A 14350-nucleotide genomic window follows, 5' to 3' on the forward strand; every position below is an offset into this window, starting at 1 on the left:
AAAACTTTAAAAACCAACTTCTAGTTTTGTTGGTTTTCTTTATTGTTTTATTGGTCTCTATTTTGTTAATCTCTACTTTTTTATTCATTATTTTCTGTCATGTTCTTGCTTTCAGATTAATTTGCTCTTCTGCTTTCTTAAGGTGGAATATTAGGTTATTCATTTGAGGTTTATTTTTTATGTAGAAGTGAACAGTATTTATTGAGCACTCATTGTGTACAGAACACAGTACCAAGTGCAGTGCCATTTTCTATGGAGCTTACCTCACGGTCATGTCACAACACAGCCAAGCTGGACCTGAGAGCTTCCCAAAGCAGCCCTGCTCTCGGGTCCAATTTGACTGTGTTGTGGCATGACCATGAGGTGAGCTCCATTAATTATTTTTTTTAATGTGAGTGTTAACAGCTGTGAAATTGCCCCTGCGCTCTACTTATTAGATATTCCCTAAATTTTGGTATGTTGTATTTTCATTTTCATTCATCTCAAAGTATAACTAATTTTCCTTGTAAACTGTTCTTTAATTTCCACAAATGTGTGAATTTTACACTTTTTCTTGATTTCTAGCTTCATTCCATTGTGATCAGAGAAGACACACTGTATGATTTCAGTGTGTGGTTTTTTTTTAATTTATTGAGGTTTGTTCTGTGACCTAACATAGTCTATCCTGAAGAATATCTTGTTGCATGTGCACTTGAGAAAAATAATGTATAAAAATGAAGAGAGTATTTTACATATGTATGTTATGTCTAGTTGGCTTATAGTGTTGCTCTCACCCTTGTTTTCTTATCTCCTAATTGTTTTGTCCATTAATGAGAGTAAGGCATAGAACTCGACACCTGTTATTAGATAACTGTCTATTTTTCCCTTCAATCATGTCAATTTTTTAAAATATATTTTTATTAATTTCAGAGAGGAAGGGAGGTGGAGGGATAGAAACATATTGATGAGAGAGAATCATTGATCAGCTGCCTCCTGCATGTCCCCTTCCGGGGATCGAGCCCGCAACCCGGGTGTGAGCCTTTGACGGGAATCAAACCCGGGACCTTTGAGTCTGCAGGCCGATGCTCTATCCACTGAGCCAAACCAGCCGGGGCCTTGACCTGACCGGTTTGGCTCAGTGGATAGAGCGTCGGCCTGTGGACTGAAAGGTCCCAGGTTCGATTCCGGTCAAGGGCATGTACCTGGGTTGCGGGCACATCCCCAGTAAGAGGTGTGCAGGAGGCAGCTGATCGATGTTTCTCTCTCATCGATGTTTCTAACTCTCTATCCCTCTCCCTTCCACTCTGTAAAAAATCAATACAATATATTTAAAAAAAAACAGCCAGGGCCAATCATGTCAATTTTGCTTCATGTATTTGGGGGCTTTGTTAGGTATGTATACATATATTATTGATGGATTGATCCTTTTATCAGAGTATTGTCCTCTTTTGCAACATTTAACATTTTCGACTTGTAGTCTGTTTTGTTTGATTTTAGAATAGCTATCTTTTGATTTCTATTTGAATGAAATATAGTATTTTTCCATCCTTTCACTTTCAATCTGTTTGTGCCTTTGAAGCTAAAGGGAATCTCTGTAGATAGCCTGCAGGAGGCACATCTTTCTTTTATGCCTTCTGCCCTTCTCTGGCTTTTAGTTGGAGAGTTTACTGTATCTACATGTGAAGTAATTGCTGATAAGGAAGAAGTTACTTTGGCCACTGTACTATTTGTTGTCATAAGTCATACCTTTTTGTTCCTCAGATGTTTTTATTACTGCCTTTTTGTGTGTTTAAGTACTTTTTTTGCTGTGTATCTTTTTTTTTATCTGTTCCTTTTCCTTATATTTTCAGTCTTATAGGTTACCATGGGCATTACAATTTAACCTCTTCAATTTAGAACAATTTATTTTGAAATATTACCACTGTAACTTCAGTAGTATACAAAAACTGTGCTCCGATGCAGTCTTCCTTTTCCCTTTATATTGTTGTTGTCACAAATTACATATTTATAGACTGTGCCCATTAAGTTAGATTTGTACATACTGTTTACTGCATTTGTCTTTTAAATCATATTGCGGGGGAAGTACAGCTGGCCATTTTATGTATCTACTAGAGGCCCAGCACACGAAATCGTGCGAGTCCCAGACCCGCTGCGCAGGCAGGACCCCAGGCCACGCCGCGGAGCTGCGGGACCCCAGGCCTCGCCACGTGGAGTCATGACACCACAGGCCTTTTATAATATCCTATATAATAAAGAGGTAATATGCAAATTGACCATCACTCCAACATACAATATGGCTGCCACAAGATGGCTAGCAGGAGATGGCAGTTGCAGGGAGCCAGGCCTGCAGGGGAGGACATTTGGGGGGAACCAGGCCTGCAGGTGAGGGCAGTTGGGGGCGACCAGGCCAGCAGGGGAGGGCAGTTAGGGGCAATCGGGCCTGCAGAGGAGGGCAGTTATGGGTGACCAGGCTGGCAGGGGAGGGCAGTTAGGGGCAGTCGGGTCGGCAGGAGAGCAGTTAGGCGTCGACCAGGTTGGCAGAGGAGTGGTTAGGGGGTGATCAGGCTGGCAGGCAGAAGCAGTTAGGGGAAATCAGGCAGGCAGGCAGACAGCAGTTGGGAGCCAGCAGTCCTGGATTTTGAGAGGGATGTCCGACTGCCCATTTAGGCCCGATCCCACCGGGCAGTCAGACATCCATCGAGGGGTCCCAGATTGGAGAGGGTGCAGGCTGGGCTTAGGGACACACACACACACACACACACACACACAAACGTGCACAAATTTCGTGCACCGGGCCTCTAGTAGGATATAATTACCTTAACCAGTATTCTTTATCTCTTCATTTGACTTCAAGTAACTGTTTGTTGTTCTTTTATTTCTACCTGAAGGACTCTTTAGTACTACTTTTTTTTTTTAATCCCCACTCAAGGAGTGAGGATATTTTTTCCATTTATTCTAACAGAGAGGGAAGAGAGCGGGGAGGGAGAGAGTGAAACATCAATGTGACAGAGATACATTGATTGGTTGCCTCCCACACATGCCCCAACCGGGGGTGGGTATTATACCTGCAACCCAGGTATGTGCCCTTGACCAGGAATTGAACCCGTGACCCCTCGGCACGCAGGCCATTATTCTAACAACTGAGCTATGTCAGCTAGGGCTAGCACTTCTTACACGATATATGTCCTAGTGACAGACTCCCATAGCTAGTTTTGACTTTGCTGGATTTAGAGTTTTTGTTTGGCTTTTCTTTCAACCCTTTAAATGTGTTATTTCACCACCTTTTGGCCTCCATCATCATTTTATTTATTTATTTATTTTAATATATTTTTATTGGTTTTTTACAGAGAGGAAGGGAGAGGGTCAGAGAGCTAGAAACATCGATGAGAGAGAAACATCAGTCAGCTGCCTCCTGCACACTCCCCACTGGGTATATGCCCGCAACCAAGGTACATGCCCTTGACCAGAATCGAACCTGGCACTCCTGAGTCCGCAGGCTGATGCTCTATCCACTGAACCAAACCGGCCAGGGCTTATTTTTTTATTTTTTAGAAATTAGCTGTTAATATCATTGAGGATCTCTTGTAAATGACAATTTGCTTCTCTCTGGATGCTCTTAAAATTATCTTTTTTGTCTTTGTCTTTCAACAGTTTGATTTTGATGAGTCGCAGTGCAGATTTTTTGCTTTTATCCTTTTTGTAGCTTGTTGTACAGTTTGGATGTATAGATTTATGTATTTCACTTGAAAGTTTTTACTCATCTTTCAAATATTTTTCTAGGGGAGAGATCAACCAAAGGTCTTGTATGCATGCATATAAGCCTAACCAATGGGCACAGACAACAGGGGGGTAAGGGCATGAGTTGGGGGCGTTGGGAGGCAATGGGGAGATAAGGACACATATGTAATATCTTAATCAATAAAATAAAAAAATAAAATAAAATATTTTTCTACCCCTTTCTCTCACTTCTTTTGGGACTCCCTTTATGTGATGGTATTCCATGTCTTGTTTTCCTCAACTTTAGTGTTTTATCCCAGACAAAGTGGGTTATTCTTTGCCTTACAAAGTTTTCGATAAGTACCCTTTCTGTAGCCTAGGACCTGGGTCCCACACTGAGAATGTGGGCTGCTTTCTTCAAGACTCCCACTCAAGCCAGGGAGATGGATAGTGCAAGGGCTCTTAAAAACATGGCAAATCTTTTCTATCATTTTTAAGTTGCCTCTTTCTTGATTCTGCATTCACTTGGTTATAAACCTTTGACCATTTTCCATATTTCTGAAAAAATTGATTTTGATCATTTTTCCTCTGCTTTTTAGTGTTTCTATGAAGCTGTAATTCATTTTTGCTGACATCACACACAGCCTTTTATCATATTGGAGTGTTGTATTTTACTGATTTATATGGAGTACTATAAGGCTATTTTTGCTCTAAAATTAAGCAGTTAATATAATGCCTGCTATCATTAACAATTATATAAAATTGATTATTCACCAGAGCTGTTTCTTATATATATTCAGAAGCATTTTATATTTTTGTAGCCTGTTTTTAACTGATTTACTGAGCTATAATTCACATGCCATATAATTTACCACCTTAAGTGTATAATTCAGCATTTTTATTATATTCAAAGGTGTGCAAACATCACCATCATCTACTAGTAGAACATTTTTGCCCTCCTTAAAGAAGCTTCACTCATTAGCCTTCAGTTCTCATTCTTCCCTGTCACCTTCACCCCCAGTCCTAAGCAACCACTAATCTCCTTTCTGTCTCCATGTATTTGCTTATTCTGGACATTTCATACATAGTTGACCCTTGAACAACATGGGGGTTAGAGACAGACCCCTCCAATGCAGTAAAAAAATGTGCATATAACTTCTTTTTTTGACAGCTTTAATTAAATTTATTGGATGACATTGGTTAATAAAATTATATAGGTTTTAAGAGTACAATTCTATGATACCTCATCTGTATATTGTATTGTGTGCCCACCATCTGCATATAACTTTTGACTCTCCCTAAATTTAATTACAAATAGCCTCCTGTTGACCAGAAGCCTTACCAATAACATAAAGTCATTTAACATATATTTTGTATGTTATATGTATTATGTGCTGCATTTATACAATAAAGTAAGCTAGAAAAATTAAAATATTAAGAAAATCATAAGAAAGAGAAAATACACTTACTGTATTTATTGAAAAAAGTTCGCATATAAGTGGACCTCTCCATATCCAACCAATGTAGTTCAAGGTTCAGTTGTAAATGTAATTATATAATACATGGTTCATCCATGTACATATCACGTGTCATTATTTCATTTATTTTTATTGCCAAATAATATTTCACTATATGGATATACCACATGTGTTTAATCATTTCACTACTTGATGGACAGTTAGCTGTTACCATTTTTTTTTTTTTTTTTTGCCTCTTATAAGTAATGTTGACATGAACATTCGTATACAAGTTTTTGTGTGGACATATGTTTTTGTATTTTAGTTTTAATTCTAGCTTATTCTTTGAAAAGAATTGCATCTAATTTGGGAGGAATTTTTGAAAATGTACTTAATCCAGTGGAAGTATATTTCCCTTCTGAGCTACCTTGTAACAAATACCCTAACTTATATAATAAAATAAACATGTATATGTGTGCTCAAATTAACTATTTTAAGACAATTATGCATCTGAGATATTCATGCTTATCCTTAGTTATCATTCTGATTGCCTTGTATATTACATATGCAACTACTATAATATTATATCTAAGGCCTTCTTTAAGCAACATAAGATAAATTCTTTTAAATGGAGGAGTAGATTGTCCTCAACTCATACTCACGTGTTACATGAGATAGAGCAAATGAGTTAAACTTTTGGACGTTGTTTTTGTTTGTTTCCTTTGTCCTTTGGATCAGGACAGTAATCCACCATCAGGGAAGTTAATTTGATTTTAGTAAAGTAAAAAGTTCGAAGTAGAAAATTTCCAGATTAATGAAGGTAGTAGCAAGTGATCAGTACATAAATCACAGACCAAATGACAGGAGATTAAAGAAAGAAAGAAAGAAACAGCAAGAAGCATAAAAAGGAAACATTAAGTTACAGAAGACCAATATATAACATTAACATCTTAATGTAAAAGGGTTATGACACACACAGAAAACCAACAGGCACATGTTTCTATAACAAAAGCATTTGTAGCTAATTTCCAAAGGCTGAAAGCACAGGTGTTAGTAGAGATGTTCTGGGAGAATGCAAACAGGATGGAAGAGACTGACAGCTGTCAGAGGGGAGCCGGGTTGGGGGCTAGGAGAAAAGGGGAAGGGATTAATAATAAGAAGAAAACCATAGACCTGACAACAATATGGGTGCTAGCCAGAGGGAAAGGGGGGTGGCGAGAGATTGAAAAGGGCAAAGGGGGGATAAATGGTAGTGGAAGGAGACTTTACTTTGGGTGGTATGTGCATGATGCAAGTATGCATATGGTGTGTTACAGAGTCATACACTTGAAACCTGTATGGTTTTGTTGACTAATGTCACCTAATACATTTGATATAAAAATTAAAATTGAAAAAAAGAGCCCTGGCCAGGTAGCTCAGTTGATCAGAGTGTCATCCCGACATGCCAAGGTTTGATCCCTGGTCAGGGCACATACAAAAAATCAACCAATGAATGCATAAATAAGTGGAACAACAAATTGGTGTTTCTCTCTCTCTTTCTCCCTTCCTCTCTCTCTTTCTAAACATCATTAAAAAAACAAAAACAAGAATAACTTTAATCAAATGAAGTTGATTATAGTGGGAAAAAGAGTTACTTATAAGGATGAAGGATATAATACACTTACTAGTATTTGGATAAATAACTGTCAAGAAACTTGACATGGAGTAGAGTTGCAATGTACAAATCTTAAATTGTAAAAAATAGAATAACTGCACAAATACAATAGTACGTATTGGGATACTATACGTACTCCTTTAGTATATTGGCGATAAAGTATTAAAAATACAGTACAACTATAGAAAATTTATATAATAAACTTGAACTAATAAAATTCATATGGGGGTCTCTGAGGGGAGTAAAGGAAGTACTAGTAAAAGTGCACAAAGGGAGAAATGGAATTGGATGCAATCACTCCAGAGGCCTCAGCTGGTAACTCAACTGACCTTTGCCCTGGGGGGCAGCAGGACCTTGGAAAATGAGGCACCCCCGCCGAGGGCAGTTCCTGAGGAGAGACTTGTGAAGCTGTTGGCAGCCAACACTGCCGGCAGCTGGAAGAAAGTGCTCAGTGCTGCACCAGGAGTCAGCCTGCCGCACAGCACCCACTGTAGGCCACCCTGGTGCTGCTTGTTCCCACTTTCTTCATGTAGTACGTCTGGAAACTGTTCTTCCGTGGTTTTATTTGATGTCTGTTCCTTTTCTTGAGTATCTTACTAGAAGTGTAATGGGATAGACTACTGCACTCACTTCTGCAGCTCGTCTTGAGGCCACAATTTACTCCTCTCTCTGCTCGACTACTAATTCAGATTCCCCTCAGCGTAAGCTAATGCTTCTGCTGGGTTGAGATTGCTCACTTGCTAAAATAACCTGAACTTTCCTCCTGTAGGGGTTCAGTGAAACTCAAGGTGGGGGTGGGGCTTCCACAGAGTCGCTCAGAGACCCAGGCTGAGTGAGGCTCCACTGTTTGGCAGTTGGTGCTCACTGTGTATGAGAAGAGGAAGTCGGTACTGTGTACTAGCTCTTCTGTGCTTTGGCCTGGAAATGCCACATCACTTCTGCTCTAAGCCCATTGTCAGAACTGGTTAAGGACCTGCCTAGTTTAGTTGTAAGGGAACTGGGAAATGTGGGGAGGCAGGCTTCAGAATGGTGGTGAGCACCATCTCTGTCACAGTCTGTCCTCCTGATTATCAAGAGTTCCTGTGCCCCCTTTATTCCATTGTTATCCCCTCAGGTGAGATAACCCAAAGTCCTAGTCTATCAAGGCATTTCACTCCAAGTGACACCTGTCATCTCTACATCAGTTCCAGACATTGCTCCTTTGGTCCAGAAACATTGGAACTGAAATGAGCAAATTATCCCACCTTCCTCATCCCTCCCCTCTCCCCCTATTCCCTAATGTGGTGTCATACAGGACCAGGGTAACCACAGTTAACCGTCCCATCTGGGAAACTGAAAAAGGCAGTTATTGCTTATTTATCATTTGAAATCTCTTGGTCAGACATTGTGAGTGTCTCTTGCCCTGAGGTGAGGAATATTCCTTGATTCTGCCCTGAATCTGATCTCTGCCAGGAGCACCTTGCCCGCTGCTCGCTTTCTCCTCCTTGGCTCCACTTTCCTCCTTGGATATATCTGAGGTGGGTATTAGAAAATGTGCCCTCTTTGGGAGCTGTTCAGCTTTCTATCTATAAAAGATTGGGGGTCAAGTCCCATTTTAAGGCAGTCTTTCTCAACCTGGCTACTATTGACATTTTGAATAAATAAATTATTTTGAGGAACTGTCCTGTGTATTGTAGAATGGTTAGCAGTATTTCTGGCCTTGACCCACTAGATGGCAGTTACAAGTGCTCCCCAGTTGTGACAACCTAAAATGTCACCAGGCAGTAGTGCCAGATACCCTGGGGCACCATTTCTCTGAATTGAAACCCACTGTTTTAAGGCTAGAACAGCCACAGAATTATGGAGGGCTTTTTTTTTTCCTCTCAGAAACTTAGGAGGCTTTTTATCATTTTAATGAGAGTCCTTTTCTAAGCACCTTTGTTAGCTCGCTGGACTTGATGTCTGACTTTAAGCTTTCGGCCTCTGTTAGCAAGTCTGAAGCAGTTTCATCAATTGAAAGATTTTCTGTCAAGGGCTTTTAGAATTATGTGAAAACTAGAGGCCCAGTGTACAAAATTCATGCAGTCGGGGGGGGGGGATCGCTCAGCCCGGCCTGTGCCCTCTCACAGTCCGGAGCCCTCAGGGGATGTCCTACTGATGGCTTAGGCCCACTCCCCATGGAACATCCTTAGCACTGCTCAGAGGTGAGAGAGGCTACCGCCACCACCACTGCACTCACCAGCCATGAGCCCAGCTTCTGGCTGAGCAGTGCTCCCCGTGTGGGAACGCACTGACCACCAGGGGGCAACTCCTGCATTGAGTATCTGCCCCCTGGTGGTCAGTGTGCTTCATAGTGACCAGTCGCTCCGCCTTTCGGTCGATTTGCACATTAGCCTTTCATTATATAGGATGATGCTTCAGAAACAAATCCAAGGTATCAGTGGCTTAAACAGCATTTCCTGCTTGCTCATGTCTACAGGTCGGCTGTGTGGCACTGCCCCAGATCCTGGGGGCAGATCCAGGGCTTATTCCATGGTCTGGTGTCATTGTCTAGGCCAGCAGTTTTCACCTGGTGTGCAGGAAGAATGTTTAAAACATGCAGTACCTGACTACATAGTCAGGAGCACTAATCTCTTTTCCCGTAGACTGTCGTAGTTTTTTTGTCATATCAGCAAAAAATACATTTTTTTGGTGTGCTGCAGAATTTTAGCAACTACGTAATATGTGTCATGAGGTGAAAAAGTTTGTTAATCGCTGGTCTGGGCTGAAGGAGTGCCTTCATTGGGCTCATCCTTTTCTCATGGTGAAAGATAGGAGAGGAGAACCAAGCTAAATCAAGCAAGCTCATTTAAAACTTTTCGGATTTGGTGGACATCACATTCTCTCACATTCTGTTGATTGAAACAAGTTGTCTGAAGGTGAGAAGGTATAGAGGTATACTGGGTTGGGAGGAGGAGATGTCTGCTGTATACACTGCTTTTTTTTTGGTAAGTGTCTAGTAACTTTTAATTTTTCCAGAATGGCAAGGCCCTGAGATTCGAAACTCTGTTCCCTTTCATTTCTGCTTGTCACGTGGCAGTAAATTGTGTTACTGCACAACAGTGCTCTGTGTTATGTTTACTGCACTACAGTTCTTTCAAATCTATCCAGTAGCCACCAACACACACTACTAAAATGTTACTTTCCAGTCATGTCTTCCCCAAACTGACTTTGTAAAGGCAAGGCCAGATAGTAAGTGTTTTAGGCTTTACATATGATACAAGCTCTGTTATAGCTTTGCTGGTGTAACACAAAAATAGCCATAGACAATAAGCAACTGAATGAGTGTGGCTGTTTCTTTACAGGTAGGCCTGCCTTTGCCAGTCCTATTCTAGAGCCTCAACCTCATTATGCAGGGCTGTGCCTGCCGAGTTCTTTCAAGTGACAGTGTCTTCAAAGGCATTGCTACTACATAACCTGGATCGCTTTTTCCAGCTGTGGTATTAGTTTCCCTGCTGCCTGCTGCTTGACTGCTAAGCTGTGCTCATGTGTGTGTGGAAGAGGAGCACCCTGCCTGGCACCAGTGTCAGTGATACCAGAACAGACCGGCGAGAAGGAGAGCAGGCTCTGTGTTTACTGCACTACGTGCCACTTGTGACCCATGTGTGTCAGTTTTTCTCACCAAACAGCTCTCAGGTTTTCTGTACTTCAGCTGGTGTCCTACAATTTAATTCAGTTCTGACACTTTCTACCTGGAGACAGCATCACATCCCACAGGTTCAAAGCTCAGCCTCATCAGACTGCCCCCACTTCAGATGCCGATCACAAACCCTGGTTGTTACTGTGATTCTGACCTCCTGGCTGTCATTCAGAGGTTCCCACATCTTTCTTCTCAGGTTCAATGTATTTGCCAGAGCTGCTCACAGAACTCGGGAAAACATTTTACTTAGCAGACTACCAGTTTATTACAAAGTACATTCCTCAGGGAAAGCCAAATGGAGAGATGCATAGGGCAAGGTATGTGGGAAGAGATGTAGAGCTCCATGCCCTTCCTGGGTGTGCCACTCCTCAGATCTTCACGGTCAGCACCAAATCTTGTCTTTTGTGGTTTTTATGGAGTCTTCATTTCCTTCCTAGGCATGTTGATTGAATCATTGACCATTGGTAATTGAACGCTAGCTGATGGGGCTGAAAGGTGAAGCTCAAATCACAATGTTGGTTCCTTTGGACACTAGCCCCCATCCCTTTAGGCTTTGCAAGCCACCCCCATTAACATAAACTCAGGGTCAGTGAAAAGGGCTTTAAAAATAACAGTCACCTTTTTTTGCTCTTATCAATTAAGGAATTCTTGCCCTGGTTGGTGTGGCTAGTTGGTTGAGTGTTGTCCTGTGCACCGAAGGGTTAAGTTTGATTCTAGGTCAGGGCACAAACCCAGGTTTTGGTCCGATCCCAGGTCAGAGTATGTGCAAGAGAGAGCTGATCAATGTTTCTCTCTCCCTCTCCCTTCCTCTTCCACTCTCAAAAAAAAAACCCCCACACCAATAAAAAATATTTTTTTTAAAGAAAGAAAGAAATTATAAGGTATTTAAGAGCTCTGTCTCAGTAATTGAGACAAAAACCAAATATATAGTAATTATAAATCATAGTGTCACAACTGGGCTATGCTAGCCCTGAATTCTCAGTGGTTACCAACTAAGGTTTATTTCCTACATTGCATGTCCAGTGCAGGTCATGGTGGGTGAGGACTCTGCTTTACCTTGATGCTCAGCAACCCACACTGACAGAGGGTCCACCATCTGGAATGTTATAGTCACCAAAGCAGGGCAGGGACAACAGGATGCCCTTCTGTATGTTCTCACTCACATCCCACTTCCCAGAACTTATCACAGTTAGACTTGCCTGACTACCTACCTAATTGTGAGGAGGCTAGAAACTGTGAGAGAAGATGGAATAATGATGGCTTAGTTCCACTCTGCTACAAATTCACACAAATTCAATTGTTCTCATATGGTTCTAGCATCTATAGAAAGGTACATATCCTACCTAATAATAGACAAATACGCAAATTGACCGCACTTTCGCTATGCCCAAGCCACGCCCACCAGCCAAGCCACGCCCACCAACCAATCAGTATGAATATGCAAATTACCTCAACCAAGGTGACGGCTAATTTGCATATCAAGAGCACAGAAAGAAGCCAATAGCTGCAGAGGGAGCAAAGCTGCGGAGAAGCAAGCAAGCCAGGGGGAGGAGAAGGGAGGAGCGGAGGCGGGGCCAGGGGAGAAGGAAGGAGAGCAGGCGGGCTGGCGGAGAAGGCGGGGCGGGGGAGAAGGGAGGAGCTCAGGCAGGGACAGGGGAGAAGGGAGAAAAGCAGGCGGGCTGGCGGAGAAGGCGGGGCGGGGGAGAAGGGAGGAGAGCAGGCGGGGTGAGGTAGAGTGCAGCAGGAAACCCTATTGCATGATTTTTCCTGCAACGGGAACGCTAGTTGGTAGATAAGGATAGATTTCAGGTAATATTCTTTGAGGCATTTTTGGACAGTTTTTTCTTTAAAAATATTTTTAAGTGTATTTTACTCTTAATTTTCCAAAGTAAAATGTTTAAAATTAGAATTGTATTTCTAGGTGAGAATGCAGTAGTGTAAAGAGCCATTGATCTTTACCCATCACAGTACACATTGAAATGGTATCAAAGCTTGTAAGGTTTTTCTTGAACATGCAGAGTTACTTTGCTGAGTATTGTATTTTGCAAATAGTGCCAACATCATATTTATGGAACAACAATAATGAAAATTTTCATCTTCTGTTGCACTAAGCCTATTGATCTCTGTTTTTAATTTTGATAAAGCCCTTGGGTTACATATCTTCTAAAACCATCCATGATTGCCTATGAAAAAATGCTAAAGACAACATACAGTTAGTTTTTCCTGGATAGAGACGTTGAAAAAGCAGTCATTGCCTTTCAGGCCATCAGTACCCGTAATGGAGTGTGTTTGTGCTGTGGATATATGTTTGCTTTCTGTGGTCTCTTGGTTCACAATAGGTTTCATGGGAGCTAACAGGCAAAATGTGTTGAACTTGAAGCCATGAGTGTTTACGCTGCTGCATTCCTTTTAATGACCACAGCATGGAATTGCTTGAAGCTGGGGTCAGGTGGAAAATCCTTCACAAAGACATTATTTAGTAGCATTAACAGCAAGTAATTATATAGATTAGTGGCACCAAGACAATGCTATCCTACCTCTATGAGCAGACAGAGATTTTACGGACAAATTTGTGTGATTTGGGACGAGCAGTCAGTGTTGGAAAGACTGCTGAGGACTGTTTCCTTCGTTAGACTTGGCCATCTGCCAGTGTGAGAGGTCAGATGACACTTGGCTTAGATTGACATAGAATGGCCAATTGTGGATTTGCAATATCTACACAAACTTCATTGTGTCTTTAAATTAGTCTTTTAATGCTGGTAATTTAGTATACAAGTGAATATAAATGCTACCTTATGATTCTGTCTTTCTTTTACCATATTTGTTTTATGTGAGCTTTTTTATTTTTAAATACTAGAGGCCTGATGCACGAAATTTATGCAAGAGTAGGCCTTCCTTCCCCCAGCTGCCGGCACTGGCTTCCCTCTGGCGCCTGGGACCCAGGCTTCCCTCACAAACCCCAGCTTTGTCCGGAAGGTTGTCCGGAAGGATGTCTGGTCTAATTAACATATTATACTTTTATTATTATAGTTTTTTTTTTATTGATTTCAGAGAGGAAGGGAGAGAGAGGTAGAAACAACATCAGTGATGAGAGAATTATTGATAGACTGCCTCCTGCATGCCCCACACTGGGGATTGAGCCCGCAACCCTTGACTGGAATTGAACCTGGGACCCTTCAGTCTGCAGGCCTACGCTCTATCCTCTGAGCCAAACCAGCTAGGGCTTATGTGAGCTTTTAGATGTAGTTCCTTTACTCCACTTGATCAAAAATTACTAGCTAATCATAATTTCTAGCAAATAAAATATTACTAAATTCTCTAATAATTGTATGTATTCATAAATTAAAATGCCATCAAGTGAATTACTCAAATGTGCCTATTATAATGAATTTATGCCATGATATTGATTATGGTGAGAGAAATAAACAGTTTGCATGAATTGTTTTATCAGTGATCTGGTAACTTGTGAACTGCAAAATATTTGTATATGTCATAGCAGTCTTTTATTCTTTATTTCTTAAAGGACTTGAAGCCCAGTAATATCGTAGTAAAATCAGACTGCACTTTGAAGATTCTTGACTTTGGACTGGCCAGGACTGCAGGAACGAGTTTCATGATGACTCCTTACGTAGTGACTCGCTACTACAGAGCACCTGAAGTCATCCTAGGGATGGGCTACAAAGAAAACGGTCAGAAAACACATTTACTTGAAATGCTGTTCTCTTTTATGAGATTTCTTATGTAAATATTTAAGCTGAAGTGCATAGTTAAATATATTATCAAGAGTTTGAAAGTGACTAAATTTTGCCATAAAAGTTTGGAAAAACTTAGGGCACCTGTTTATTTAATTACAAATACATAACTATCAACACTACCTTTGGATAA

The 14350-nt window shown here is 41.1% G+C and overlaps 1 protein-coding gene across 2 annotated transcripts in view; it reads left to right on the top strand.

Annotated features, from left to right (window-relative positions):
- MAPK8 (mitogen-activated protein kinase 8) overlaps positions 1-14350 on the top strand; it is a 139936-nt gene that overhangs the window by 95627 nt on the left and 29959 nt on the right. For both annotated transcript variants that reach the window (XM_054729292.1, XM_054729291.1), the window contains one exon: positions 13989-14154. In XM_054729292.1, coding sequence (XP_054585267.1) covers positions 13989-14154 — 166 coding nt within the window. The remainder of the gene's footprint in view (positions 1-13988; positions 14155-14350) is intronic.

This window comes from Eptesicus fuscus, chromosome 17 (genome assembly GCF_027574615.1).
Source record: "Eptesicus fuscus isolate TK198812 chromosome 17, DD_ASM_mEF_20220401, whole genome shotgun sequence".
In the NCBI taxonomy this organism is placed as follows: Eukaryota; Metazoa; Chordata; class Mammalia; order Chiroptera; family Vespertilionidae; genus Eptesicus; species Eptesicus fuscus.